At 38.5% G+C, this 27140-nt stretch overlaps 4 protein-coding genes across 4 annotated transcripts in view; all 4 read right to left on the bottom strand.

Moving 5' to 3' along the window:
* The window catches only part of LOC105270485 (uncharacterized), a 7242-nt gene extending 1728 nt beyond the window's left edge, over window positions 1–5514 (bottom strand). The window contains exons 1-4 of the mRNA XM_011311451.1: window positions 5113–5514; window positions 3569–3783; window positions 2838–3366; window positions 1747–1993 (exon numbers count right to left, since the gene is read on the bottom strand). Of these exons, the coding sequence (XP_011309753.1) occupies window positions 1747–1993; window positions 2838–3310 (720 nt within the window). The 5' untranslated portion in view covers window positions 3311–3366; window positions 3569–3783; window positions 5113–5514. The remainder of the gene's footprint in view (window positions 1–1746; window positions 1994–2837; window positions 3367–3568; window positions 3784–5112) is intronic.
* A 4875-nt stretch (window positions 5515–10389) lies between these two features.
* Window positions 10390–13461, bottom strand: kel (kelch protein). The gene is made up of 5 exons (XM_011311421.1): window positions 13280–13461; window positions 12898–12986; window positions 12442–12588; window positions 11712–12116; window positions 10390–11649 (listed from the first exon to the last, which is right to left on the bottom strand). Exons 2-5 carry the CDS (start codon window positions 12978–12980, stop codon window positions 10407–10409), a joined length of 1878 nt encoding a protein of 625 aa, XP_011309723.1. The 5' UTR covers window positions 12981–12986; window positions 13280–13461; the 3' UTR covers window positions 10390–10406.
* A 206-nt stretch (window positions 13462–13667) lies between these two features.
* On the bottom strand, window positions 13668–14440 carry LOC105270470 (uncharacterized). The gene is made up of 3 exons (XM_011311420.1): window positions 14340–14440; window positions 14113–14145; window positions 13668–14027 (listed from the first exon to the last, which is right to left on the bottom strand). The coding sequence occupies exons 1-3, from the start codon at window positions 14377–14379 to the stop codon at window positions 13906–13908; spliced, it is 195 nt and encodes a 64-aa protein (XP_011309722.1). The 5' UTR covers window positions 14380–14440; the 3' UTR covers window positions 13668–13905.
* Window positions 14441–15036: 596 nt separating this feature from the next.
* The window catches only part of DIP-gamma (Dpr-interacting protein gamma), a 32639-nt gene continuing 20535 nt past the window's right edge, over window positions 15037–27140 (bottom strand). The window contains exons 4-9 of the mRNA XM_011311418.1: window positions 26306–26482; window positions 18433–18588; window positions 17876–18011; window positions 17139–17287; window positions 17022–17054; window positions 15037–16697 (exon numbers count right to left, since the gene is read on the bottom strand). Of these exons, the coding sequence (XP_011309720.1) occupies window positions 16582–16697; window positions 17022–17054; window positions 17139–17287; window positions 17876–18011; window positions 18433–18588; window positions 26306–26482 (767 nt within the window). The 3' untranslated portion in view covers window positions 15037–16581. The remainder of the gene's footprint in view (window positions 16698–17021; window positions 17055–17138; window positions 17288–17875; window positions 18012–18432; window positions 18589–26305; window positions 26483–27140) is intronic.

Raw genomic sequence — 27140 nt, 5'->3', positions numbered from 1 at the left:
CCGATTGCTAAATCGCTCGGGATATATAGAACGATATATCGAACAACCAGTCGAGATGAGAATTTTCTTGGCTCTTCGCTCCAGTGTTTAGCTCGGTGGGATTATGTTACTCTAGATCTTTGTTACAGTGACCTGAGATCGTAAAATACGCTACACCGAGTGATGCAATTGGGTAATGCAATCTTAAAGGGAGTCAGGATTTTTCCCATGCGCAAAATAAATTCCCCGCACTAGATTTTTCAACGGTTGGAAAATCGACATTTTCATTAAATCAAATTAAAAAATTATTTGTGAATTATTTTATTAATTTAATTGGAAGATTTTACTGAATATAATTTAGACAAAATAAATGAATAAAGGATTTTTTCGCTGTATGCCGGATTTTTAAATGGGAATCTGTTGTAATTATATTAATTACGAACTTATGATGATAGCCATTGATTTTCTGTGCGGGCGCGGAATCGATAATTTCTTTCGATCGTAGTCTCTGATTTTTCATGGATAAAAATTGAACCCGCGCCAAACTCTATCGCTCACATGATCTCAACTTCAACAATAATCGTGGGTGTGAGAAATTATTACATGCGGGAAATGTCATGCGGGCGTAACGGAGAATAAATTGATAGTCATCTCTGGTCGATCATTCACTTTCCGATGGATTTCAATGACTCGAAGAAACTTCGAAATGCACCAACGAAAATTCGATAAACCTATCAATTTAATTCTCCATTTTCTCCACAACAATATTCTTAAACATTCGTCCTATTTTCCTTTAAAAATTGTTAATCTTCAATTTTTTTTTTTGATTATAAAAATTTCGGAACCTAAAAATCGAAAATCGCGAGCGACAACTCGAGATTTTTTTTTTTTTTAAATGGGTTTAGGATTTTGAGGATTGCAGGGACGTCTTCTGGAGGAGTAAAAAATGAATTTCTCAGTGACTTTCTCTCCCTTCGTAATGATTACTCATTAACCTTTAATCAATGAACAACAAATTGAATACCGTATATTACGGAGAGATAGAAACCGTAAATGGACGCAACACCGTCGTAAAACTAAATTACCCAAGATAATTACAGAATAATGGATTTAATGCTTCATTACTCTCGTTTCATGTACAAGATGAAAGACCTCCCCCTCATTCATCATAAGTCTGTTTTTTTTTTACGAGCCCGGTTACACCATCAGACAACGAGAATGTCTTTGGTTTGTCTGCAGTTCACAGCGAAAAAATGAAATATATAAGAACAAAGAGGAACTCAGCACATGCCATGAGTTGAAAAATTGCTAATTAAATCAGCATATCCCAAATAAATTCGTTGGAAAAAATTTTTCTCCAGTCGGCGTTGAAAAAACGAAAGACTTCTATTTACAAATAACTCTCAATTGTCGACAACAATTAATTACAATGATTGATGACATTAAATAATTGGGTAGTAAAGATTTAATTATACCCTGTGCGCAGGGATAAATGATTTCTGACGACAAGACAAGTTGAGTGAAAAATACGGGGAAAAATTTCTTTTTTATCGCAATCATCAAATTTTTCTTTTATTTTACTTTTATTTTTTTTTTACTTTTATTCTATTTTATTATTTCTTTTACTTTTATTTTCATTCGTCAATTCAATCGATTGTCGCGATGAATTGTCAATTTTTTTGAATTTTCAGGATAAACTCATGTAATTGAATATTCAGGGGACTTTGTGACTGGAGTTTTAAAAGATTTTTCACATGCATGACTCACCGGAATCTGCAGAAAGGTTCCGTTGTTGAGTTGAGGGTATGAGTAGAGGGGGACGACAGGTACCGATCCATTTTTCAGGTAAATAGGCCCTTGGATGGGGGTGACACGTGCATTGTTGGGGATATTTTCGTCGTAGTAGTCCTCCACGTCGGTCTCGTCGTCCTCGTCCTCGTCGTAATCCAATATCGCGTGCACCGATGTTTTGGCACCTGGACCCGCGTAGGCGCCGCCATTCACTCGTATAAATCTTCATAAAAAAAAAACGAAGGGTTCAAACAAAACTGTGTCATCTAACAAATCGAAATTGTTAATTGTTATTTTCTTTTAGCAAAAACAGCTTGAATTGTGGGAAAAAATTGACGATTCCGTAATCGAGGTGGTTTTATATAATTATAAATTCATTGCAATGACTATTTTTATTGACAATAATTTTTTATTCACAGCGAATGCATTCTTTCGGTTATTATCATGAAGTTGAATCTCCAAAAAGATGATACATGGTTCACGGTACCGCTGTTAAATCTCTCAAGTACGTTCAATTAACCCAGAGTGCATAAACCACCGGGCACTCATCGCTTTCGCTCGGAATTCCAGAGTGTATCACCTTTTACCTCTCAAACAAAACCACTGAGATACACTGGAAAGAAAAATAAAACCGAAAATAACAGCGGGCATAAACCCCGGAACAAAAAGCCGAAAAAAAAAAGGTCGCATGGAAATGAGACGAGTTTCGGTTTTTTTTTCCCTCCATCTCGATCAGGTTTCACGTTCGTAAAATCGAATTGCCAAACCGCGACTTTCGAATATACGTCACGTCTTATCTTCCTCCAAAATACAAATTTTTCTCGTCAGGTATAAATCGATGGGGCAGAAGGTGTTAGAAATTTTGGAAGTCAGATAAATTCTGAAAGAATATTTTCGCAGCGAATCAAAAATTCTCGATACTGGATATTTTTTATCGAAATAAAAATTCCCTCGGGGTGCCTGATCAGGTACCCGGAAATGAGATTCTCCGTCAGGCCTAAAGGGAATAAAATATACGAACTGGAAATAAAAATACAAAAGAAGAAAGAAAAATTGAAAATCCTCACCCATCAGGTCGTTCAGGATAAACTTCTTGTCCTCGCGGTCCAGCAGGATGTTCCTGTGGCACCCTGGAGGTCTCCCTAACAGGTCCTTTGACAGGTGGAGGTCTCACTTCCGGGTGAGGCATCGCCCTCGGCTGATGCCTGGCGGATGCTGTTTGAGTCTGTCTGAAATCTTGACGAAAGCTGTACCCGTCGTCCTGGGAGCTCTCGACCTGATGGTGCACCTGACCCCTGAACTGCTGCTGGGGTGCCTGTTTGTAGTACTGTCTCAGGTGGTCCTGCTGATCCTGCTGATGATAAGCAGCTGGAGGGATGTAGGGCTCATTCTGATAACGTCTCTCTCCTCTAAAATTATCACCTGGAGGCACTCCATTCAGGCCCAAGTGATTGACTGGTGTTTGCTGAGTCGGGGGAGGGTACATGTAGGGGGCAGGTGTTGCCAGTTGAAATGGAAGACTGAAGTTGGCGAGAGACATCTCTGCATCGACTAGATCCCCTAATCACTTGATCAATCAAAACACTTGATCGATTTCTGTAATGAAGTAGTAAAAATGGATAAGTCTGACTTTTCCATTTTTATTTTTTCGGAATATCTCCCAAAGTAAGGGGGATAATGAAAATTTCGTTAGGACCTTCTCTGCAGAGCTAATTGAGAACTACAAAAAAGGTCATTATAAAAATTCCGTTATCTCCCTCAGTTTCGGAAATATTTACAAAAAAATCAACGGACTCACCTTTTTTTACCACTTTGCTACGAATTTCAATTACTCACTATTTTTTCCACCATATCCCACTCCATTTCAAAAATCACTGGGAATTTTTATCACCCAGTCGGCGATCCTGAGGGTTTCTTAACGGATTTACTTCGAGGTTCGCAATGCATTGTTTTTTTTATTTCTTGAAGCAGTGAAGATTAATTCCAAACGGCCGGAGATTTATCCTAAATTATCTGGCAAAGAAGATTTTTATTTTAATCGTCAAACCATTTATTGAAAATTCAAAATTTCGGGTTTGGCACAGATTTCAGAATTACAGAAAAAAAGAATTAATTCCAGTAATTCGTGAAGGTAACATGAGGGAGATAACGCAATTTAGTAATGACCTTTTTTAAGTTCTACAAAGATATCTCCAATATCCTGACTGATGAGTGAAATTCCCTCGTTCTATCACTGCACTACAGAATTACCATATGACTCACCGACTAAGGCGAACGTTTCTCCTGTCAAAAGTCAGTCTAATGCGTGACGCAATATTGTAACGTGGTCTCTTCAATTGGTGAAATACATAATACGTGTGGCCTTTGACGATTTTTTTAACTTTAGACCGAGACTCTCACTCTCACGTCTTATTCATGTTTTATTTGGTACCCGGGCCACAGAGTAAGAGGTACTTTCTTTCGGATTTCCACGCCACGAATATCAACGATGCAAGACCATCCCGGAATTACAGCTCGAAACATAAATTCTCATTTCTTCAAATGAAATTACAATCATAATTTTCCCCAAAAACAATGAGAAGACAAATTGAAAGAAAAAATAATTGATCATTGACGATTATCATTGGATGATGGATGAACGTAATTAGTTGATGTCTGAAGAGAATATTGAGGTCGAGAGCAGTCGGAAATAAAATAATTTGACAGAAATACGTCTCGATTTTCGTGCCCTCGGGCTAGGGCCAATTAAATTTTCCATCTTTGTTCTTTTTTTTTTTAATCGGCTACCAAATTACACGTTTGCAAAAACGTCCCCTCGAGTGTTTGGGACTGGCGAAACGATTCGACACCTGCTGTTTCCCGCATTGACACTGTGTACTCGCTAATATGGTTGTAATTAAGTGACTGGTGTAAACGCCCAAGTAATGATACGTCCGACGATCATTGAGACATCCAAGACAAACTTATGCCCCCATTTGTCCCCCCATCTGGATCCAATCAATTGGCCTTGATCGCCCATGCAAGACATGAAAATCCAATTGAAAATCGAATCTAGATTATTAATTAATTTCCTTCTATCAACTGAGAAATTATTTTCAAAGAGCTAATTGACTGGAACTAGTGGAGAATGAGTGGCAAAAAATGAAGGATGAAAGAGGAATCAGGTTCAGTGTAAATATTTTGTTTAAAAAAAAAATTCAGCTGAAAGGCGAACGATTTTCAAAAATAATTTACGAATTCGGGATGTCCACGCAAAGGTCAAGATTTTAAGATAAAGCGAGACGTCTTTTCGTCTTGGAGGCAGACTAAAAAGTGGCTGAAATAAAAAGAATCGTTACTTACCTCGCATCAATAGGATTATTCACTCTGGAAACATTGAGAAGAATTCCAAGGTTCTCTTTCATCCAGAGGTGAAAAGAAAAAAAAATCGATAAATTAAGTGCGACACATTAACACATCCTCTGAGAATTTCTCAGCCACCTGTCACTTGAAAAATGTCAAAAATTGTTGAGCATTCTGTATTTATCCTAAAGAGAATAAGTTTTTTGTTAAAAAAAGAGGAATCGCAGAGTGTGAAGTATGAAAAAAAAAATCGCGGGAATGCGGTTTAGCGAAATAATATCGGAAGATCGGCTTCTACCGATTTCTCGATGACAAATCGATCGATCGATCTTCGCGTATCAAGTGCTCACCGAACTCTGATAAACGTGAGACGTTCGGTTGGCGAACAACTACTGGAGGAACTTTGTTCCAGTCTCTTGTGGTGAGGCGAATGGAATATGTGAGGATTGAAAGAGAAAGAGGGAGAGGACTGTCCCCAGAAGAGAATCATCACTGGAGCTCTCACTCTCAGTCATTTCATCGATCTCTCTGGGAGATGTTAGAAATTTGTTCAAATTCCCCCGATAAATCTGAAATAAATCCGATGAAGGAATAAAATTGAAAAATTATTGAGACATTTCGAACGTGATTGATTAATCGAATTGACGTAAAAACCGCGAACGAAAGAGAAAACGCACTCGTCTGTTTGCGAATTTAATTTATTCCCAGCGCAAAAAGAATTAGACGTAAAATAAAAAAGGTGTGTAATGAACAGCTCATCGTCGGCTTTCCCACTGACTGCAATCAGGATGAGGTCAGTGATTTAATCTCGAACCTATGATATTTAATCAAATCGTCGCTCAACCCGAGAGGATATCCGTCACGGCTGTACCTTCCTGGATATAAATACAGAAGCCGATTCCACGATTGTTTTATTACGCATCCGTAATTCATTTGAATAAATGTCAATACCTCGTCGACTCGGTCATAAATTTCTCGGTATTTCCTCACTGTTTCAACAATCCTCAATTATTTAAAAATAGTCGGATGAAATATACCGTCGCAGGAAGAGACGCGGAAGAATATTTATTTGAACAGAAAAAATTCAGAAAAATACAATATGCCTCTTATAATTATTTTCAAAAATCATTGGAAATTGTTTGAATAATATTCACATCTAATTTACATTCTATTTATCAGGGATATTATAATAATTTCACCTGGGCGTTACCCAATTACTGTATCAGTACCTCAACAACTCCCAGACACTCATCAATCACTCGGCAAAAATTCCCTCAAGGCGATTCTAGTTCACCGGAGAAAATAAAAAAAAAACTATCGAATTGTCACGGGTGGACAAACGTGCGTACATGTCCTCGAGGAATTGAAAATACAAACCTTTCAAATTAATAAAAAATCCAAATAGAATGAAGTAGATCCGGTTGCAGGTGAATATAGAGCAGTAAGGCAATCAATTGTTCAATCTGTTTTAAACCGTCTGGTATTTTATGTAGTTGCACTGCCCGATGTTAATTAATTGTTAACCCCGACGTTCGTTGATGTTAAAACAACCGGAACTTGATTGTTCCAGTGAAGAGAAAATAATCGATTTGGTATTAATTTTCGAAAGGAATGACAGTGCAGCAGAAAATTTCGGAGCCGAGTGATAACCAAAGGGAAAATTACAGTAATATCTCTCAAACGAAGAGAGTTACCGAAATTTTTATTATGACGTTTTTTGTAGCCTTTGAGGACTTCTATAGAAAAGATTCTAATAAAAATTTCAGTATATCCCAATTTTTCGGAGTTATTCGCAAAAAACTTCATGAAGAAATTTGGTACGCACTCGATCAGTTTCAATGAATTCCTTCTTTTACGAAAATTACATTTATCTGATAAAATCAATTTTTCCCTCAGTCTGTTCGCCTCGATTTCGTCATTCTAGTTATGTTATCCGGGGTAACGAGTGCCCGAGAAAACCACCTGGTGATTCACTGCACGGGCATTTAAGGATTTTATTTCTCGTTCGACTCTTTATGTCGTGACTGCATTAGGCTTCAGAAATTAAATAAAATTGCTGCCAAGGAACTGTTCTTGAGAGAACAGAATGCCTAAATACCCAGTTTATATTCGTTAGATTAATTACAATTGCCGTAATTTTTCCATTTTTTTTTTTTGCGAAAATATCCATTAAAAATTCACGAAATCGAAATGCGAAGTCGAGGTTTCTAACACCACGTCTTCAATATTTTATTTACACACATTTTCAAACGACTCCATCAAGTACGTGTTATGCATACATATTTATGAAATATTTGAAGCACATTACATAAGATTACAGCTGTTGTGATATTCGACGGTTTCTCGGCGGGAGAATATGCTAATGAGAAGCCCCAACTATGAATCGTACTAAAATACATAAAAGAGTCGATAAATCGTTTTCTTTTATAATTTTTACAATGATTTTTGCTCTACTAATTAAATAATCAAAATTTCGCTATTCCTTTTAAATAAATAGAATAAAATAGATAAATATTCTCAGACAATTTCCACAGTTGAAATGCAAGGACAATAATTCAGAGTTATGGAGTAGAGAAAAAGTATTATTATTTGAAATACTGGTAATTAACTATTTGTATTCTTCGAACTTTTAAGGCCGCTCTAAAAATTCATTCTCGTTATGTTTCCCTTACCTGTTGTCTTGAAGAATAAAATTTCCACGTGCGCTGTTATTAGACCTTCGTGGTTTATATTTTTTCAATGGACTCTTGCGTTTGAAAAAAAATCCTCTGTTAAACAGAATTTTTTATTTAAACACGTGAATAATCTGGGGTGAAAGGAATTTATTGAATTGTCTATATTGATGAAAAATGAATGCATTTGATTTTTATTTTTGTGAACTGTCGATCTATCCATCGATCATTGGCTACAATTTAACATTTTGATGATTAATTACTATCGTACCTCAAATCAATTGATATTCGCGTGATATTTTTGGCAATTGTTATTTTTACATCACACTGGTTTCTTTATCTTAGTCTTTTCGATTTTCTCTGTCAAAGCCAGCGATTGTAATTTTAATTTTTTTGATCAATAAATCACGATCGGTTTACAGATGAATCTCCGTCAATAAAAAATATTCAAATCGTCTCTAATTTGAGTCAAGAAATGGCAATAATTTCCTCCACTCATTATCTTTTCCTCAGTGAACTGTCGATTTCTCGCAATTATAGTCATCAATCTCGTAAATTCGTGATATTTCAGGAATATAATCTAAACTAATTAAAACTAGAACAGTCTTAGGGCGTCAATGCCACTTAACAATAATGAAGAGTCACGGAAAAAAATGTTTATAGATTCAAGGACCGGAATTTTTTGGTTCAATGACTTTTCAAGATTCAGGTATTTTTTTAAGTTAAGAAGAAAATCTCTTAATCGCAGGTAAAAAGATTCTGGAAGCTCGCGCACTGCAATCCCACAAAATCCCCACAAAATATGAAGGAAAAAAAATCATTGGAATGCCTCGACAATCTCCAAATCTCCATCACCAAAGAAAATACAAAAAAATCATAGCAATCAATTTTTGATTCGAAACATTAAAAAATGAACAGATCACCTCAAACCAAAAAAAACGAAAAAGAGAAAAATGATAAACGACGAGTCGAATTTCCCAATTGCATTAATTATGTATTGCCCGCAAAAATTATTAACGCAGGAAAAAAACATGAAGACCTTTTTTATTGGAAATGTAATCATCTCGAAAAAAATCCTTCAGCATTTCCCCCGAAAATCGATAGTTTTCGATATGAATCAGTAAAAAAAAGTTGAATTCGTCTTATCTCACCACTAAGCCATCACGAAAATGATTCCACAATCTGCGAAGGCTATAAATAAAAAAAAAAACCCATAATCTCTCAAAAAAAAAATTCTACTAAGTACAATAAATTAATCCAGCACTCCTGCATGAACAATGTCTTTTTGACGACCGAAAAAAAATGAAGAAAAAAAAAATAATGCCTTTACTCATCACTATCACTCGCATTATATTCTCTGGGCTCGTCTCTGCTCCCCTCGTTACCCCTGTCGGCAGATCCCCACCCAGGAAGCCATCTATTGACAAACCACCACTGATAAGAGAACCTCCCATGACATTCAGGCCTCTCCCCTCTGCTGAACTGGCACAATCCCCCCTGTCCCCTGATACAGGAGTCATCACACGTGTGCTGTCTATCCACAACATTGACATCGCAAACTGAATTGGCAGGGGGTTGGGCCCTGGCCTCTCCCGAGGCTCCAGCCTCACCACTGCCCCCAGGTGATGCCTCAGCCACCTCAGGTGCATCTACTCCTCCGTTTCTCTCAATTCTCCCAACGTAAACACTGGGATTAGCATAAAGTGGATTATTAACTCCACCGATCCTATCGATTCTTCCGATATAAATAGCTGAATTTGATGAGGACAGGAGTCTTCCCCTGCAGCTGCAGTTGCCAGGATTTCTGCACTGACACCTCAGGCTCTCGACCAGTGCTCTACCATTTATTGGAAATCTCCAGGCATACTCACCCCTGCAGAATGCACATCTGCAATTTCTGGATACCTGGTAGATGTAATGCCTGGAGTTGGCAACATAATTACCAGAATTGAAGGAATTGCACTGCTGGCAGATGTGGTATCTGACGAAGGGCAGTCTGATGCAGAACGGGCACATGCACTGGCCAAATTGATGTGCAAAACGTCCGTTAGTTGTCATGGCAACGTTATCAGTGGAGAAGCAGTTTCTGGACAAATTTCCAAGACGATTGAGACAGTTTGAGTTCTGGAAGTAGATGTCCCTGGAGTTTCTCTCAATGGCCAGAACAGGATTTATATTTCTGACAACTTGATTGGCCCTGGTGGGGCGATTATCAATTCTCTCGTACATGTGGTCATTCTGATCATTCCTCCTGACATCGAGCACCTCGTTCACCTCCTCGTCGTTGTCGAGACGCTCGTAGATGTTCTCCTCAGGTTCATTTGGCCTTCGTGGGCGGTTACAATTGCGCACGATATCCACGGGATTTTGGTAATGGGGATTGAGATTTGGGGGACGATTCTGGTAGAGTCTGTGGCTTCTCGGATTTTGATATGTATTATCACCTTCGGGATTTCGATTGTTCAGGGTGGCAACGAGTTCACCGTTCTCGTAACGCTGGCAGACACATCGGGGGCCCTCGCAGTTGTGGCTGGGGTTGACACCGCTGGGCACAGATTCACCAGTGGAATCCTCTGGTGGTCCGTTTGGGGGGTCTTTGGGGTGCCCAGCGGTTTGCAAACCTCATATCGACGTGGGGGCTGTCTGGGGTTTGTCGATTATGGCAACACCAGCATAACTTCGACCAATTGACATCGAACTGGGTAGAGTTGTCCAGGTGTTTGTCCTCGGAGAATAAACCTCCACTGATGACAGATTCGACATTCCATCGTCACCACCCACGACGTACAACTGATTGTTGAGGGTCACAACACCAGCATTTCTCCTGCACAGTGCCATATCCGCGATGGAGGACCACTGATTTGTCTCAGGATTGTACGCCTCCACGCTCTTTCTCACCAGTGGTCCATCGTGCCCACCAACAGCATAGAGTATTCCATCTAGAACTCCAACACCTGCTCCACTCCTTCTTGCTGACATCTCAGCAACTGGCTTCCATTTGTCTTTCTCTGGATTGTAACACTCGACACTTGTCAAACATTGACGTGAGATACCATCGTAACCACCAACGGCATACAGCAATCCCTTCACCACACCAACACCCACTGAGCTTCTTCGTGTGAGCATTGGTGAGATCATTCGCCACTCGTGAGTCCTCGGGTCGTACACTTCGGCTGAATTTAACCCACTTGTGCCATCAAAACCACCCACTGCGTAGATGCAATTACCCAGGACTGCTACACCCAGGGTTGAGCGTCTTGCTTCCATACCTGCACATGCTGACCACTGATCTGCACCACCGTCGTACACGTCCACTGTACGCACCCGGAGGGAACCGTTAAAGCCTCCCACTGCGTAAACACGACCTGCCAGGACTGACAATCCAGCACGACACCTGCGAGTTGGTAAATCAGCGACTTGGTACCACTTCTCCTCCTTGAAATCATAGCACTCGACGCTTCTGATGGCTTTTGGTGCCTGTCCACCGACGACAAGCAGGACCTTGGGCAATCCCCTGGGTTGTCGGGGTTTAGTCCTGGGGGTTTTGAACAGAGACTTCTGCTCGCCCTTGAGCAAATGGTACTTCAGTGCCTCAATTAAAAAATCTTTGCATTGCAAATTCGCCTTGAGGAGTGGCTCCTCCTCTACCCGCTGCACCAGGTACTCCTGGGAGAGGAGTGGGAGTCTCACGTGTTCCATGAGTTGGGCCAAGTGACTCTGACGTGTCTCCATGTCAGAGTGAACCCAGGATATCACGCATTCGAATACTTTCTCCTCTGATGGCACTGTCAGTCGATCGCTGCAGATTAATTTTGCCACTTGCTGGGGGGCTAGAGTCAGGAATTCTTCGCCTTCCACCACTTCACTGCAAATTTCATGATATTCTCGAAAAAAATTTCTTAATTATTGAAGATCTCATTAACTTACGAAAAATGTTGCTCTATGTAGCTGTCGGCGTGTGCTAAAAGCTCCAGACATCCGTGAAGATCAGCAAAAGCTCGAATCCCGAGACAATTTGATGGATGCAGTTGGGCCTGGAGAAAATCACAGCATGCATCCCTCACGTCAGTCAGCTGGAGTAGATTTGCTGCTGGAAGCAACACCTGTACATTCTCCTCGGTGACGTGCACCTCAGCTGTGTATACATAATCAACTAGTAATTCCAAGGCCGCATGATCGACACCTTGGAGTTTTATCCGTCGCTGATCGCGTTCCTCAAAACTTGTGAACATTGCGTAGAAATAGGGACTGCACGCTGCAAGGACCATTTTGTGGGCTGGCACGTCCACACCACCATCGGCCTCCAATATCACGTCGCATAATAAATTTTGTCTGAGTGGAGAGGACAGATATTTTTCAGTGGGAACAGTCCTTCGGATTATTCAAATTATTATTCTAAATAATTCATGAATTTACGACGAGTTTTTGGAAAAGTCCAATCCTCAGGGGTTTTTGTTCCATTTGCAAGTCAATTTTCATTTTCAATTGTAAATGTTGTTATAAGAATTTTTGGAAATCTTAAATAATTCGAATTTGTTATAAATCATATAAAAATAACGTGTGATTTTCTTTTTTGTCGTGATTCTTTCCACAGGCTCAGAAACACTTCTGTGGCTTGACAAATCGGTAGAAAATCAATGAAGCTTCATTAACTTACTTTCTCATTGCATTTATTACGTCGAATGCGCGATTCGTGTGATGATGATTTCTGTATGGCGGTTTGTCCTTGCCACTTTCCCTGGGGATGTGTTTTTGCGAGCTCTCGTCCAGTGAATTTTGACTCGCATAACGGAGCAACAGACAGCTGCACAATTATTATTATTATTAGCGACAGGTTGAGGTGTTTGAATTGAAAATGTCGAAAGTCAATAAAAAAATTAATTCAACTTATTGTTTAATTACTTGTACTCTCCAATTGTGCCAAACTTTTAAGTTAGCAAGAATTAAAAAATACAAAGATGGAATTTTATTCCCGTTGTCGACTGATTTATTCAATTCTATTGCAGATTTTATTTTTTTGATAAGGATAAGTCAATGAATTATGACTTTCCGCTAAAATTTCCCTTTTTTTTAAACAATGAAAATTTAAAATTGAGATTATTTTTGATATAACCTTCCAACATTATCAGCGTTATCTCCACTATTCCCAGGAGGTGGATTCTGCTGTTGTGGATTTTGCAGACCCAGAGGTTCCATTGTTCTCTATCTCCAAAAAATCACTAGAATTATCCCTCAAACGTCAACTGACACTTCAGGTGCTGAACTGTTGATGTTATTGGTGTCAGCTGGCACCTGTCAGTCCGACATTTTCGTATGACCCCCAAGAAAACACTCGCGAGTAATCGATTAACGAGATTAAATAGAGTAATGAAGATAATAACCCATGAAAATTTTCCCGTGAATTTTACCGAAATAATTAACCGAGTCTCACTATGAGTTGATGTATCAAGAAAACGGTCGACGCTGAGTGAAAAATTTTATGAAGCTTCACGTACACCAGGAGTTCTCGGATATCATGGAGACAATCGATCTGGAAGTCGAGGTAACAATCGCACAGATCACGAGAATTTTCAATTTACAGGTTCCTCATGTTTTTTTTTTAATTAAAAAACACATCAGGTACTTGTGACTGTCTCCTGATCTCCCTCTCCACACCTGAAGGCTGTCATTAGTTCAGCCAGCTCAGGAGCTTCAGCTGACAGCTGTCAGATGGAGAACGTAGTACAGCTGTTGAATGGCGCGTCTCGATTCAAATTTTTACCACAAAAATTCGCAGCGATGCGTTAAAACGCTTTGGATATATTGTTAATTAAAAAAATAACAGAATACAAGTGCAGGTATGCATTTTTATTGCAATCATATTGATAGATGTTTCAATTTATTTCAATCTTTTAAACATTTTTCGAGTTATATATATTCCAGAGAAAATACATTACACAATTGAATAATTATAATTTCTCTGAATCGGGTTCAATAATTAATCGTAATTAGGAATCCTTTTTTTCGCCAATTTAATAACCAAAAGGAGTACTTTGCCATTTCTATCTGGAATCAACTGTTTTCGAGATAAGTCGATAATTAAGAATAATGTTTAAATTGAGTTGACAATTTTATAGTTTTATTAAGATCTTCTGGGGTAGCAAAGCATTTGGGTGCACATGGGCATATCACGAGCGGCGCAGATGCAAGTATTGCAGCCATCAGAGTATGAACGTCCTGGTTCACATGTTCCGTCTGCGTTCACTGAAATTCAAGTCAATAATAGCGGAAGGATATTTTTAAAACTCTTAAATTGTTAAAAATTCATTGAAAATATGGAAATACGTACAAGGCTCCAACTGTACAGTCGCTGCGGTGATGACTAGAAAATTAAATAAAAATTCGACTTTTTTAACGTTCTGATAATAGGAAATCTACAATAATATTTTTTCACCTTTTACGGTTTCGATGTTCTTGTAATAGAATTTGTTAGTTTAACTAGTTGCTGGTAACGTTAGATTGATTAAATTAATCAATTACTAGCGAGGAGTTATTATTGATGTGGGAATGACTCACCGGTAAAAAGAACTGCGAAGATGATGAATTTCCACAACATTTTTGAATAAATTGTCGGATTTCTACTGATGTGTTCAACTTACTGAAGACGAGATTAGACTGATGATGTGCTTGTAAAATCTGGCTTAAATACTCAAAAATTTTGATGTTATCGTGGAATTTTCCTGACGTATTCGATTTGCCGAAGGCAACATTAGACTAATACCGCCCCCATTTTACTGAATTTCCGAAAACAGTTTTGTTATCTACGGATAACAACCAATCAGTCGTCCAAGAATTATCTATTCCAATCTGTCGCTTACATTTCATTAGTATTTAAATATTTGATCGGACTGTGAAATGGATGAAGGTGCTACATTGTTATCTGCCAAAAATTATAAGCATAATAGATTTATCATATTCCTCAAGGTGATACGTGTTCTCCACTGAAAAATATACCCGCTCATAAAATTCTATTTTTGGACATAAATTCAGACAAAAACAATTCTCCAAAAAATAACTGATTTTTTCCTCTCTAATACTCTATTTTGAACATTATTTAAATTAATAATGAAGTTTTTAATTAGAAGAAACAGCCAAGGGAGTTGTAGAATTTTCAGTAGAATGCACAAGAGGAATGGATTGAAGTATACAAAAAGAGGAAAATAAATGAACAATAAATCATCTCATGACTCTTTATTTTATTCATCACTCATTTTGTTTAAATATCATATTTTTGTGTCAGTCGAGTGGGTGTCCGTATTGTCGGGCAAGCACGAAAAAATAGAGCACTGTGACATTATTTTGCGTTTTAATGAATAACACCGTTAGTACATGCCTTACATACATTCCCCATTTTGTTCTACTCCCTCACACTCTCCCTTTCGCCCCACATATTCAGTGTATATACACAGATACTCGTTTTAAATATGGATATCACGTACACATTACCAACATTCTTGCGAAAAATACACTCACGAGATAAAATAGTCAGACCTAAAAGAAAAAAGAAAATAAATACGAATTTCCCTTATTTACGCTACCCCTAAACGTTTCGCAGGCTCCAAATAAATTTCACGGCACGTATTAACGTTTGGAATGGCCATAAAATTAATCTAAGGGATGTAATACCACACCCCTTACATTTTGCAATGTCTGAGCAAAACTGAGCGCCTTTTACATCATTTATATATTCATCCACGTAGAAATTGATCGTTAAAAATTAATCGCTTAAAGTAAGGTCCAGTTCTGCTGGCCTTGAGATATACCAGAAAAGACATACCATAAAAAATTACAACTAGTATTCAATCTGGAAATAATAGCTGAATTAAGTGATTCGTTAATTGAAATGTTGCTTGTTGAATTATCCATTTTTTTTCCTGTCTAGATTATTTTGGGTAAGAAAATTGACGATTATTTTATCGAATTATTGGGATCCCGATGGATATCTTGGATTGATATGAATGATTAAGAGATTTTAGTTTAATGAGTTTGAGTGTATGTTATTCTGCGATCGTTAATTGCCAGAAGCTGTGGATTTTTCAGAATTAATTTCACGAGAGTTTCAGTCATTCATATGAGATATGTACGAGTACGATAAGTTTATTGATATGGAATTGTTTATCGGGATACACTGGGAAATTTTCACGGATGTTTCAAATATATTTTCCAAATTTTACCGACGCACAAACTGAATAGAGAAATTCAGAAAATTCAAGTCATGGAAAAATCCAGTTTTGCCGGGTGTTGAATGAAAATTCATAATTTAGTATTCACGATAAAATTCGAAAAACTGAGAAAATCCTCTCCCAGTGTACCCTCTCCCGATAATTTGGCACAGAAAAAATATCCCCATTGAAATTTGGACAGGAATTTCGACATTATACTTTAGGTACGGGAAAAGGATGCATTAATAAAAGACAAATATACAGTAGGCTGACGACAAAGACAATTTTCATTATTTTTTCTCCATCCCGCCGATCATTTATATTTTCTGGATTGAGACTAAAAAGTAAGAAAAAGCACGAGAATTCAAATCCACGGGATTTAATCCTCAATCGCTCATTCTATTCAGTTTCATAGTTTTATTTACTATCTTTTTTGGCACACAAAAATGGTACATGTACGGATCACCGGGTCGATCCCTTGTTTTCAGTGTGAAAAGCGCAACACAAACTCACCGGCCATTTATCTGTAGGTCAGTTTGTGTTCATATACTTTATTTTACTTTATTCCTCTTGTTTGGATTTGGATATGTACTAGTTCACCGTGTACACACCAAGTGGAGTACTGAAATAACACTGAGTGCTACGAGGTATGGCCGATGGAGAATGGAGAACGATGCAGAACTTGCTCCACGGGCAGCTTCTGCCAGTCCTACTGCAAAATAAAAATATTATCCAATCCTGAACCCAATCCTCATCAATTAACACCACTTCGATCATTTATATCCAACAAATCATAGCATTACATTTAACATTTTGAGTGACAAAAAAAAAACTAGAAATCCAAAACATCATTATGTTACTTTTCAAATTATCGGGGAAATCACAAAAATTTTATTGACAGCCTGAAAATATTTTAATGTTGTTTTAATATATTTTTATTCTATTTTTCAAATGGTGAAACAAAATGATAAGGAATAATGCTAAGAAATGATGGGTGTATTTATCTATTATGATGTTGATGTAATTATAAACTCACCGCGTAGTATCATGTCATCTTTGACTTCGATCTCTGGAAAATAAGCAGGTGTTTTCGAGTTAACGAGGTGAATGTTATCAAGAGAGACTCAAGCTTTTGAGGGGTAAAATTAATTACCGTATAGTCTTGTGGAGCCTTCGGCTTTTCCCAGGCTATTTGATGCTATGCAGTTGTAACTACCCACGTCCTCCGGTGTGAATTTCTTTATCAGAAGGGTCATTGTCACGTGATAACCCGTTCTATCCTCTCGAATTTCGTATTTAGGGCTGAAATAGGATCGACCAAATGAGATTATCAGATTTAATATTTCATTAGTCACTTTCTCATCGGAAATTTTATCTCTCAGTATTTCTGCCGAGGATTGTCCAATTTCAGGATTAGCTCTGACCTCTCGAAACAGAAATCGATATGCTGAATCGTTCAATTAATTAATCAATTAATTTTAACTAATTTAAACATTTCCGCTCATCTCTCACTTCAATTTAACAACACAATTGCTGATATCAGAATTTTCGTCAAGACCTTTTTTGCAGAGCCAATTGTAATCTACGAAAAAGGTAATTACGTAATTTTCACTATCTCCTTTAAATCCAGAGGTACTTTCCGTTGTTGAATTGGAGTTGTTAACAATTTTACAATTACTTCAAACCGTTTTAAAGATTTGTCAGAAAATTATATGGAGTTGACGAATTCATGTGCACTCGTCATAACACCACAAAAATAGAGCTTCCACAAGGAATTTCCCACCGGAGACGTCAGGATAGTTATCGCTGTTAAAATGACTTAAGAATGAGAAGACTGATGTAACATTGATAGTACAGAATGCACGTCTGAGCGATATAAAGATATCTCACCCATCTAGAAGCATTCTGCTATTCTTCTCCCAAAAGTTTATCGTGTTGGGATGTGCCTCGATGGAGCACTCCAGCTGCACACTCCGGCCCAATGGTGCTCCCAGCAGTTGAGCTCGTACTTCCACTGCGGGGGCAACTGTCGAGAACCAGAAGCATCATGGCAACTTGACAGAATTTAAGTGACTGATATTTTCCCTTTATGATGTAGAATCGATGAGAAAATAGTCTACCACTGTGCAAGTACAAAAAAAAGTATGGAGTCCATTTTTTTTCTCTGTATCATCGAAAAAATTTGATGGAACTCAGGGTAATGAATTCTTTTTTAGACAACGAGAGAGAATTAATTGAGAAAGTCAATTAACAGTGAATTGGTGGTAAATTAACGAGTACTGGAATAAACGAAAGGAATAATTTCAAAATCTGGAGTGGCATCGTGTCAGTTTAATTTTGAGCTACTCTCTGGGTTGCTGGTTATTTCTGGACGGATTTGGATTGCTCGGAGGTAGTCAGGTCTGATGATGAATAACTTGTGTGAATAGTGGAAGTTTGATGCTTACAATTGACTTCCAGTGTAACGCGTTTGCTGACTGATGGGGGCACTTCGTTGGTGGCAATGCACATATACACTCCCATCTGCTGTCTGTCTACACGATGGAAGTGTAACTTGGATTCATTGTACTGAGTGATCTTCTGGAAATTGGCAATCTTCCGACCTGTGGATAATTCAAATAATCAATAACTCCAGTGGAATCACCCTCAAGGTTTCATCCAACGAAATTCCACTGATTGGTTTATTTGGCCATTAATTTATTCAACTGATGATCTCAGGCAATTCCACTGATTTGTGACTCAAGGAAAGGGATAATTCCATTTTTCATTTGACACTGGAAAATTTTTTGGAGGCGCACCACGATTTTTATCTCTACATGCAATCATCAGATCTATAAAACAATTTTAATCGTCACTCGACCACTTAAATTTCTCAATTCGGTAATTCCGTAAATACATTTAACGATCGATTTGTCTCGCATTTCTGGGGAAAAGGGTGAATCTTGGGAGATAAAGGAGACAATCAGAGTATCGAGTTAAACGCAGTTTGGATCGAGTTTACTCATGGAGTTTACAAACGACTCGAGTCGATTGTGTAGCTAGAGGTAGGAGGTAACAGAAAGTAGTTGAAACAACAGAGAAAATAAAAGGTACATCTGTATTTATTCAATTGTATTTTCTCTCTTCTCCCCATAAATGGATTTGAAGAGGGAACTGAGAGAAAATAAATTGCCACGGGGGGGGTGAGCTTAAAAAAAAAAAATTCTCATTGGAATGCACAAGAATACGGAAACAAGATATGTTGTTTTGCATTTGGGGATTTAAGAGAATAACCGATTGTTTGAATGTATTTCTGAAACGAGTTTTACCTTCTTGTGGTGTTACTTTTGTGCAGTGTACGTCGAGCGTTAGACCGTAACGAGTTAGAAAACTCCTCTTCCCCATGGACTGTTTTCTCGTTATCTTTCCTTACACTTCCAGCCTCACCTCATTCCTCTACGAATTTTCTTATTTTTATTTGTTAACCCGGCTTTATCCACATATCTGAGTGTCTGGAGGTGCAAGAGATCGATGGAGATAAGGAAAGAGCCCCTTTTTTTATTCCTCTCTCCTTTTTTTTTTGGCAACTTAAATAAGGGGAGGAGAAAAAACATTGGACAAGATTGATGGCGAGTGTTGGAGGATTTTTACAGTGACTCGAGCATAAATTTCGTCGGACAGTATCATTCGTCTTGGGTAATTTAATTCTTTATGATGGGTTTAGGGAGATCGCGGTGAGGTTCAAATAATAAATATGTCGGTTGTCGGCATGAATGGATTCATTTTGCACCAGTTTTTCTCTTCCATGTGAATTATTCATGATTAGTATTGATTTTTTTCTTGTCATTTCTCAAAATCAATTTTTATGACGACTCGCTATTGATTTTTACTGTCCAGACGATAAAAACATACGAAAATTCCACGACAACTTTTTTCGCAATATTTAAATTTGACTTTACGTCACTCTCGGAAGAATTACTGTCGCAGTTTCCAGGGAATAAAAAAATTGGCACGGAAATGTCATTTGACAAATATAATTTTTTGAATTTCACTCGAATCCATGACTCCGTCAAAAATAAAAAAATTGTTCTTCCGAGAACCACAAGATTTGGCATCCTCCGTGGTTTTAGAAATGATTTTCAAAATCAGCGGGAGATAAAAACGCGAGAGTAGAGTCAACAGGAATAAAAATGCTGCGGCGTTACCCTGGTGCACTCATAGAATACACAAGTGAAAGAACAACGCTCGGAGTTCAGCGATTCATCAGAAATGAGAGAACAAACAAGAAACAGGCCATCGATCACAAAGTCAAACGCACCACCTCGCATGATGATAATTTCAAAAAATTCATCGTAAAGCCCTGAGAAAAAAAAACATTCCCTCGCAAATGTAGTTGCGAGACGTAAATAGATTTTTTGGGAGGGGCGAGTAAAACCGATGAATTAACACCGCCATTTTGAAATCCACTAACGAAGACATTCAGAAAATCTCTAAATACATCTAAATGAGTGCATTGAAAGGCCAGGTATAAAAACCATAAAAGAAATCCTCGCTCCTCCGTTTTCTCATCAAGACAGAAATATTCCGGAAATCAACTCAAACACGGAAAAGCCAAGTTTTGTATTACTCTAACGAATGGACCTTTCTCCATCCCTCAGCACCCGCCAAAGACAAGAAGTAAGGAAATCTAACTGGTTGGAATCAGGCAAAGGGGAGACAAGATGAATGGCAAATAGCAACGGATTTTCGTCCATTTCTGTAACCATGCAATCATCCAGCAAAAGATTTCTGATTTTCACCAATTTTTCCTTCATTTTTATGGATTCACACAACCGCCCAAAATTCAAATAGAAAATCCTCAAGTTCAAGAATTAACAAGAAAAAGATTTTAAAAACAATTTACTGACTAATACTAATAATTACTAATAATCGGGGGCTCTAAAAAAATTGCCATGCAATATTGCGAGGGAAAAATTGTTAGTTGAAAAATATAAATATAGTTAAAAAATAATCCTGGGATAGATATCGCATAATTCGTTGAATTGTCGGCAGAAAAAATTTTTATTTCCCGTTACGCGAATTATTCTGCAATTTTTTTAAATATTTATCTCCGTATGCTGTAATTTCTGGGGTACTAAAGGCATTCTTGTTTTAGCCCCCTGACAACAGCAGCAACTACTCATGAAATTCATTGCCGTGAACCGAATAAACCGAGTAAATTGGAAACAAAAGATAACTAACTGGATCTGGAAGAAGCGGTTTCACGTAAACTCGATAAAGAGCAAGCACGCGCGTCTAGTCCGTTGATTATGCTTCTGTATGATCCCCGCTGAAAGTGAAACGACGGTAGACGTTGGAATTTATGTACAAAGGCTAAGATATAACGAATGGAGGGAATAGGGGTGGGCAGAAGTAACCAGTTTCTCCTTTGAGAAGTTTTCGTAAAGCGGAAGCTCCTTATAGGCCGACGGAGGAAAGGGGTCCGAATCTCTCACCAAACTACTTCAACATAGTACACTTTCAACTCACTCCATCTGTCTCTTCATTCTCTTACTCTATTTTATCCACCTGTCTCTCTTAGTCACGTGTACATACACGATCGCCAAGTTTTCGAGTTTGGCCGGAAGTTGAGGCCGGCATATAGAACGAAACCCCTGAAAAGGAGATCTAGTACTAGAAGATACTGCTAGGCCTTTTACCATTTTACCAATCAGAAGATACACCTGGTAAATGATATTGCGGAAAACGATTATTTACGGATTTATAAGAGAAAATCATGTCGGTGGAATTTATTATTCCGTAAGGGAAAATTTTCTCTTCGAGATGACTAAAGTGATTTTATATTTTTCTTGGATTGAAGGTTGTCACTGGGAAAAAGTATGCCTCAAAGGAATACTGGTAGTCGTTGAGTAAACCACTCGATGTGGTAAAACGTAACTGATCAAATATGCTATTCCTCTCAATTGTATGGTTATCTTGAAATCAGTGATTCCGGGAGGAGAGGCATCCGAGGACTTTCTTATTCCAATCCATTTCTCCCGTCATCGAGAACCCTCGAAGAGGTATCAGCCCCGTAAAAATACCCGCAAGCATCTCGTAAATGTGATTAAAATCCCAGAACCCCTCGTGATTGATCAATTTCAAGGCAAACATGATGTACCCTAAAAAAATCAATTGACTCGTCTCTGAAAACTTCAAAAGACCACGCATTAATTCCGTAAAAGGATATCCCAAATGTGATTAAAAATCGGAATGGCAATCTTCACTTGATATTCGCGCACTCAATAATTTTCGCATGTCCGAAAGGAGTAAAAACCCGCTTGCTGTCAGACCTGCCCGAAAAAAAACCGAGACATGTTTTAATTCAATTCAATTCCACAATAATCTTATCTCCCAAAATAATAAATTTTTCACCAGATTGAAATTGATTCGAGTCAACCCACACCCCATGATAATTCTCCTACTTCAATCACTACCAAAAAAAAAAAATTAAATCCCTTCCAAATACTTCCACGAAAGCTTCCGAGTCCCTCTCCAAATAAATCATCAAAATAAATCCAAAAAATATTCCCTTCCCATCGTGAAAAATCAGCCGAGAAAATCGACCCTTTTAAATAATCAAATCCGCGACAGTTCGCGAGAGTGCGAACTCGGTCACCTCGTCTCTTTTTTTCAATCTTTGAACCCGCGGGTACATCCCGGTGAGCTCTGCGGAGAGGAAAAAGGGTGAGTTAAAGTGAAACAAGACGAAAAAAAAAAATATATACCCAGGGAAATAAAAAAGCCAGGGGAATAAAAGGAGACGCGTAAAAAGAAGCACGACCGCGGTGTGCCGACGTCGTACTCGCTGACTCATCGGGCATGCATGGCACGAAGGTGCCAGGGTGCGGTATTCCACCCCCCCTCTTTTATCCCCCTTTCATTCCCCCCTCATCCCCCGTCCTCCCCCTTCAACCCCATCCACCCACTGGATCTCTTCTCACAGTGAGAATAATCACGCCGATATCGTCCCTCGAGAAACCGCCAACACCCCTGTACACCTATTAAAACCACCCCCTGCAACCTAAAACCTATTTGAAAATTTCTCCTCGAGTACTGCTAAACCGTTTCGGCCCTCGATTCAATCCGTTTGTCCGACGACCACCAGAAGCTATCGTCTACGTTTTTTTATCCCCGCGTTTTTTTACTTCGGTCGACGAAATTCGAGTTTCAATGGGTCGCGAGAAAATTATGGGGCTTTCAAGGGTTTCTCCCAGGGACGGGGTGAATGCCAATTTTAGGAGCAGATGTCGGGGGTTTTTATGTGTGCTACCTTTTTTTTTGGGGGGATTTTTCGGGGAGCAGAAGTCTTGGGAAATGAAATTTTAGAGGTGTGAATTATTTCAGTGATTTACCATTTGTTGTACGTTTTCTTTAATTAATTAATTTTTTGAATTATTTGGTTTAGACCTGACAATTCGGGGGTAGTTGATGAGAATTTCTGGAATCGAGGGGTAAAAAATGGCGAGTAAAATTTTAGCGAGTGAATACGTTCGTTTGAATTGTTCTTCCTTCGTCATCATCACCGGAAGATTCTCGAGAAATCGATAAACTAGTTTCACTTGGAAACCTCATTATTATTCCCGAGGTTCTGACATTCGGTGAAATTATTCTCCAGCACATCGAACTCTTTGAAGAAATTGAGAATCAATTCCCACTGACTGGTTCTGCGGATCGGGAATAGTAAGAGGGTCATTAGACCCTTGGGGGAAAAGGGAATTCGCAATTTCACGGGGTCATTGAGAGTTCTTTTGAGTTCGTTCACTACCGAGAAAATGATTAAAGGAGTTTCTGATGTTCAGAACATTTCTTCCCCGCATTCATCGAAACTAGTGGGGCGGTTGGTTTATTCGCGCAATTTTCTACTGAAAAATCGCCTTCAGGGACATTGAAATCCATCTCCTCCCGGAACTCGTGTTTTCAACTTTTGAATTTTCTCCAGAATAAAATTAATTTATTCGTTTTGATGAGAAATATGTTTTCAGAGGCACAAAGACGAGGTAAATACCGCGGATTAAGAGAGTAAATAGTTGTTTACGTTTAAAAAGAGTCCCATTGAATTGCTTTCCCCTTCCGGAAATTCCTTGCTGCACATTCCTGGGACTATAATTGCTCTTGCCAACTCCTTTATTTTTATTCCCTCCATTTCTTCGACATTCTTCGCGTACCGTCCCGAATCTGACCAGAGAAAACTAATAATTCCTTGCTACACTGTTGAAAAATTACCCGTTAAATTTTAAACAACGAATTTTTTCAATTTTCAAGTCTTAAGTTCATGTAAAAAATTTTAACGTCAGTCAGTGATTTCCGCAATTTTTAATTTACTTAATTCATTGAAGTTCCAATAATTTTAAGTTTTTCTAATGTTCTTTCTGTCAACCTGGTCTAATTTACAGTATTGAGGGGTCCCATTCCAATCTTAACTCAAATTGATTGAAGAAGATGTTCCTGACACACGGCATCCTGTTCAATTATTCACAGGACGAAATAGTTAATGCGCACTTCGAAAGGCTTCTAATAATAAAAGGATTATTTACAACTCTGCATCGGAAAATCATGAATTAAATTGAGTGATAAATTCTGAACTAGGAAAAACCTCAGAGCCATTTTGGTGAGAATATTTCTGTTAAAAGAAAATGGTAGGACCGATCTATTGTGGGATAAATCTTTTGTCTCTGTGAAATAAAATTATTCTCAAATTGACGTGAATGCTGGCAGGTGGTGTACGTGAAAAGAGAAATATCCCTCGTTTTTATTTTCTTACAAGTCTGACAACAAGCGGGTTTTCACTCCTTTCAGACATGCGAAAATTATCGAGTGCGCGAATATCAAGTGAAGATTGCCATTCCGATTTTTAATCACATTTGGGATATCCTTTTACGGAATTAATGTGCGGTCTTTTGAAGTTTTCAGAGACGAGTCAATTGAATTTTTTAGGGTACATCATGTTTGCCTTGAAATTGATCAATCACGAGGGGTTCTGGGATTTTAATCACATTTGCGAGATGCTTGCGGGTATTTTTACGGGGCTGATACCTCTTCGAGAGTTCTCGATGACGGGAGAAATGGATTGGAATAAGAAAGTCCTCGGATGGCTCTCCTCCCGGAATCACTGATTTCAAGATAACCGCATAATTGAGAGTAATAGAAAATTTGATTAGCTGGGGTTCATCGAGTGGTTTATTTACTGAATATCAGTATTCCCTTGGCCTTTTCTTTGGACGAGAATACTTTATGCAAGGAATATGGAACGTGTGAGATACGGGGAATTGAGGATTTTACGGTTTAAAATCAGTTTTGTCATTTCAACGGAGAGCCGGTGGATGAAAAAGAGCTGTCAGCTGCCTTGCAGAATCGGAAATTTCGCTGACTTCACTGGAGCATCCATAATTCTGGGTCCCATCCCTTCTCATAGCACCCTTGAATTTTTGCTTCTCATAAGTTCAGCCGACGAAAATTCAGAGGTTGTAAAATGTGACAATGGCCGCCGAGATTGATTCGTATTAAATTTTAACGCCATCGGTGAGCGCTCATATAGTGAGAATGTCATTTTCCATAAAATCTTCATATACTTTGGCCATTATTACCGTTTTGCCACAATCCTAGTGTAAATATTATAAAATATATAAATTTTCTTGGCAAATAAAAAAGCTAGATATTCACTCTGAATTTTCCATCTCCTGCAAAACCGTAAATATTACCCATCCCTCCGGGGTAACGAACGCTGACGATTGATGCGTCGTGTTCTCACCCAGAGAATCGAATAACCATTCCGATTTTACACGACCGTTGAATTTGCCCGTTGGAAAAAGGATGCCGTGTGAAAATGTATGCACGACAGTGTGTATAAAAGGCAGTGTGATAATGTCGGTTACGTAGATGCACCAGAAAATTGTGCTCCAGGTGATGGTCCATTTGGCTGTAACCACTGTCGAGTATTTTGCCGGTGTAAAGGAGACAGAGAGAGGATGGGAATGGAGTTTAGGTGTTACGAGGCTCAGGGCAACATATAGGGATACGTATGCGAGACATCGGAATAACTCGTAAAACGTTGATCCCGTCGGTGGGATTTGATTCGACGGTGGAAACCGAAAATTACAAGTCCCCGGCGTTGAGGGTTGGCTGGGGAGACTTTGGTTCGAGGGACTTTAACTGGGAGAAATAGCTGGTGAGAGTGTGGGGGTTAATGCAGGAGATGGAAAGAGGATGAGTAAAATGGTGGTTTGAAAGTCAGGGATTTGAGACCTGGGGAATCATTCGTGGAGGGGGTGAGAAATTCGTACATAGACAATGAATACGAACTGTAGGAACTTGAGAACGAGGTCGAATTCCTGATGAGAATGTGTTGCCCATCCTCTCGCCTCCAGGATACTCGGGGCTTTGGTATACCCGTTGCTTGACAATTGAGTGTGACATTTTCACCCTCCGATACCGACAAATCCTTGCTGGTCTCGTCCCCATAAACAATATCGGGCGGCACTGTAAACAGAGAGAGATTAAATATTTGGATTGCCTCTTCTTGACACTTTACAAAAGCATTAGTATCCCTTTCAGGATAAAAACACTTGGCTTTTTAATATTTACGATTAATATTTAAGATCATTCGGTCGCATCTGCATCAAAAAATAAAAATAAATATAAATAAAAATTAACTCAATAATTTATGAGATGAAAAATGTCTGATGGGGCTAAATGAAGCTGGAGTAATTATTTATTGGGAGATCCGCTGGCAAAAATGGGAGAATTATTGGTTTTTATTTTTTTAATTGAATGAGAATGACTTCAGGGAATGGAAATAAAACGATCGTCGATTAATTACCCTATCATTATCTCATTGAAATTGTTACTTCCGGTGTTACTGTACTCAGTCGAGCAGTCCAAAGTAGATTTCATGTTTGGTCGCTCGGAATTGGGTAGAAAGCCCGATCTAATTTCCTCTGTGAGCTAACTATAGTCTTATTGATCCTATCTCATGCGATACTAATGGAATCCCACTGTCGATAAATGTCCTTTGGCTTCAATCATTCAGTGATCCGAGTCCTCACGTGTAAATAGACACTCAGTGACTATATCATTTGGCTACACACTATCCCCTGTTGAAATTCATCCGCTCGTTTCTCCACTTGGACAATCCGAA

This window comes from Fopius arisanus, unplaced genomic scaffold, assembly GCF_000806365.1.
Source record: "Fopius arisanus strain USDA-PBARC FA_bdor unplaced genomic scaffold, ASM80636v1 scaffold00088, whole genome shotgun sequence".
Taxonomy (NCBI): domain Eukaryota; kingdom Metazoa; phylum Arthropoda; class Insecta; order Hymenoptera; family Braconidae; genus Fopius; species Fopius arisanus.
The sequence above is the reverse complement of the archived record's forward strand: the minus strand, read 5'-3'. Positions and strand labels throughout refer to the sequence as shown.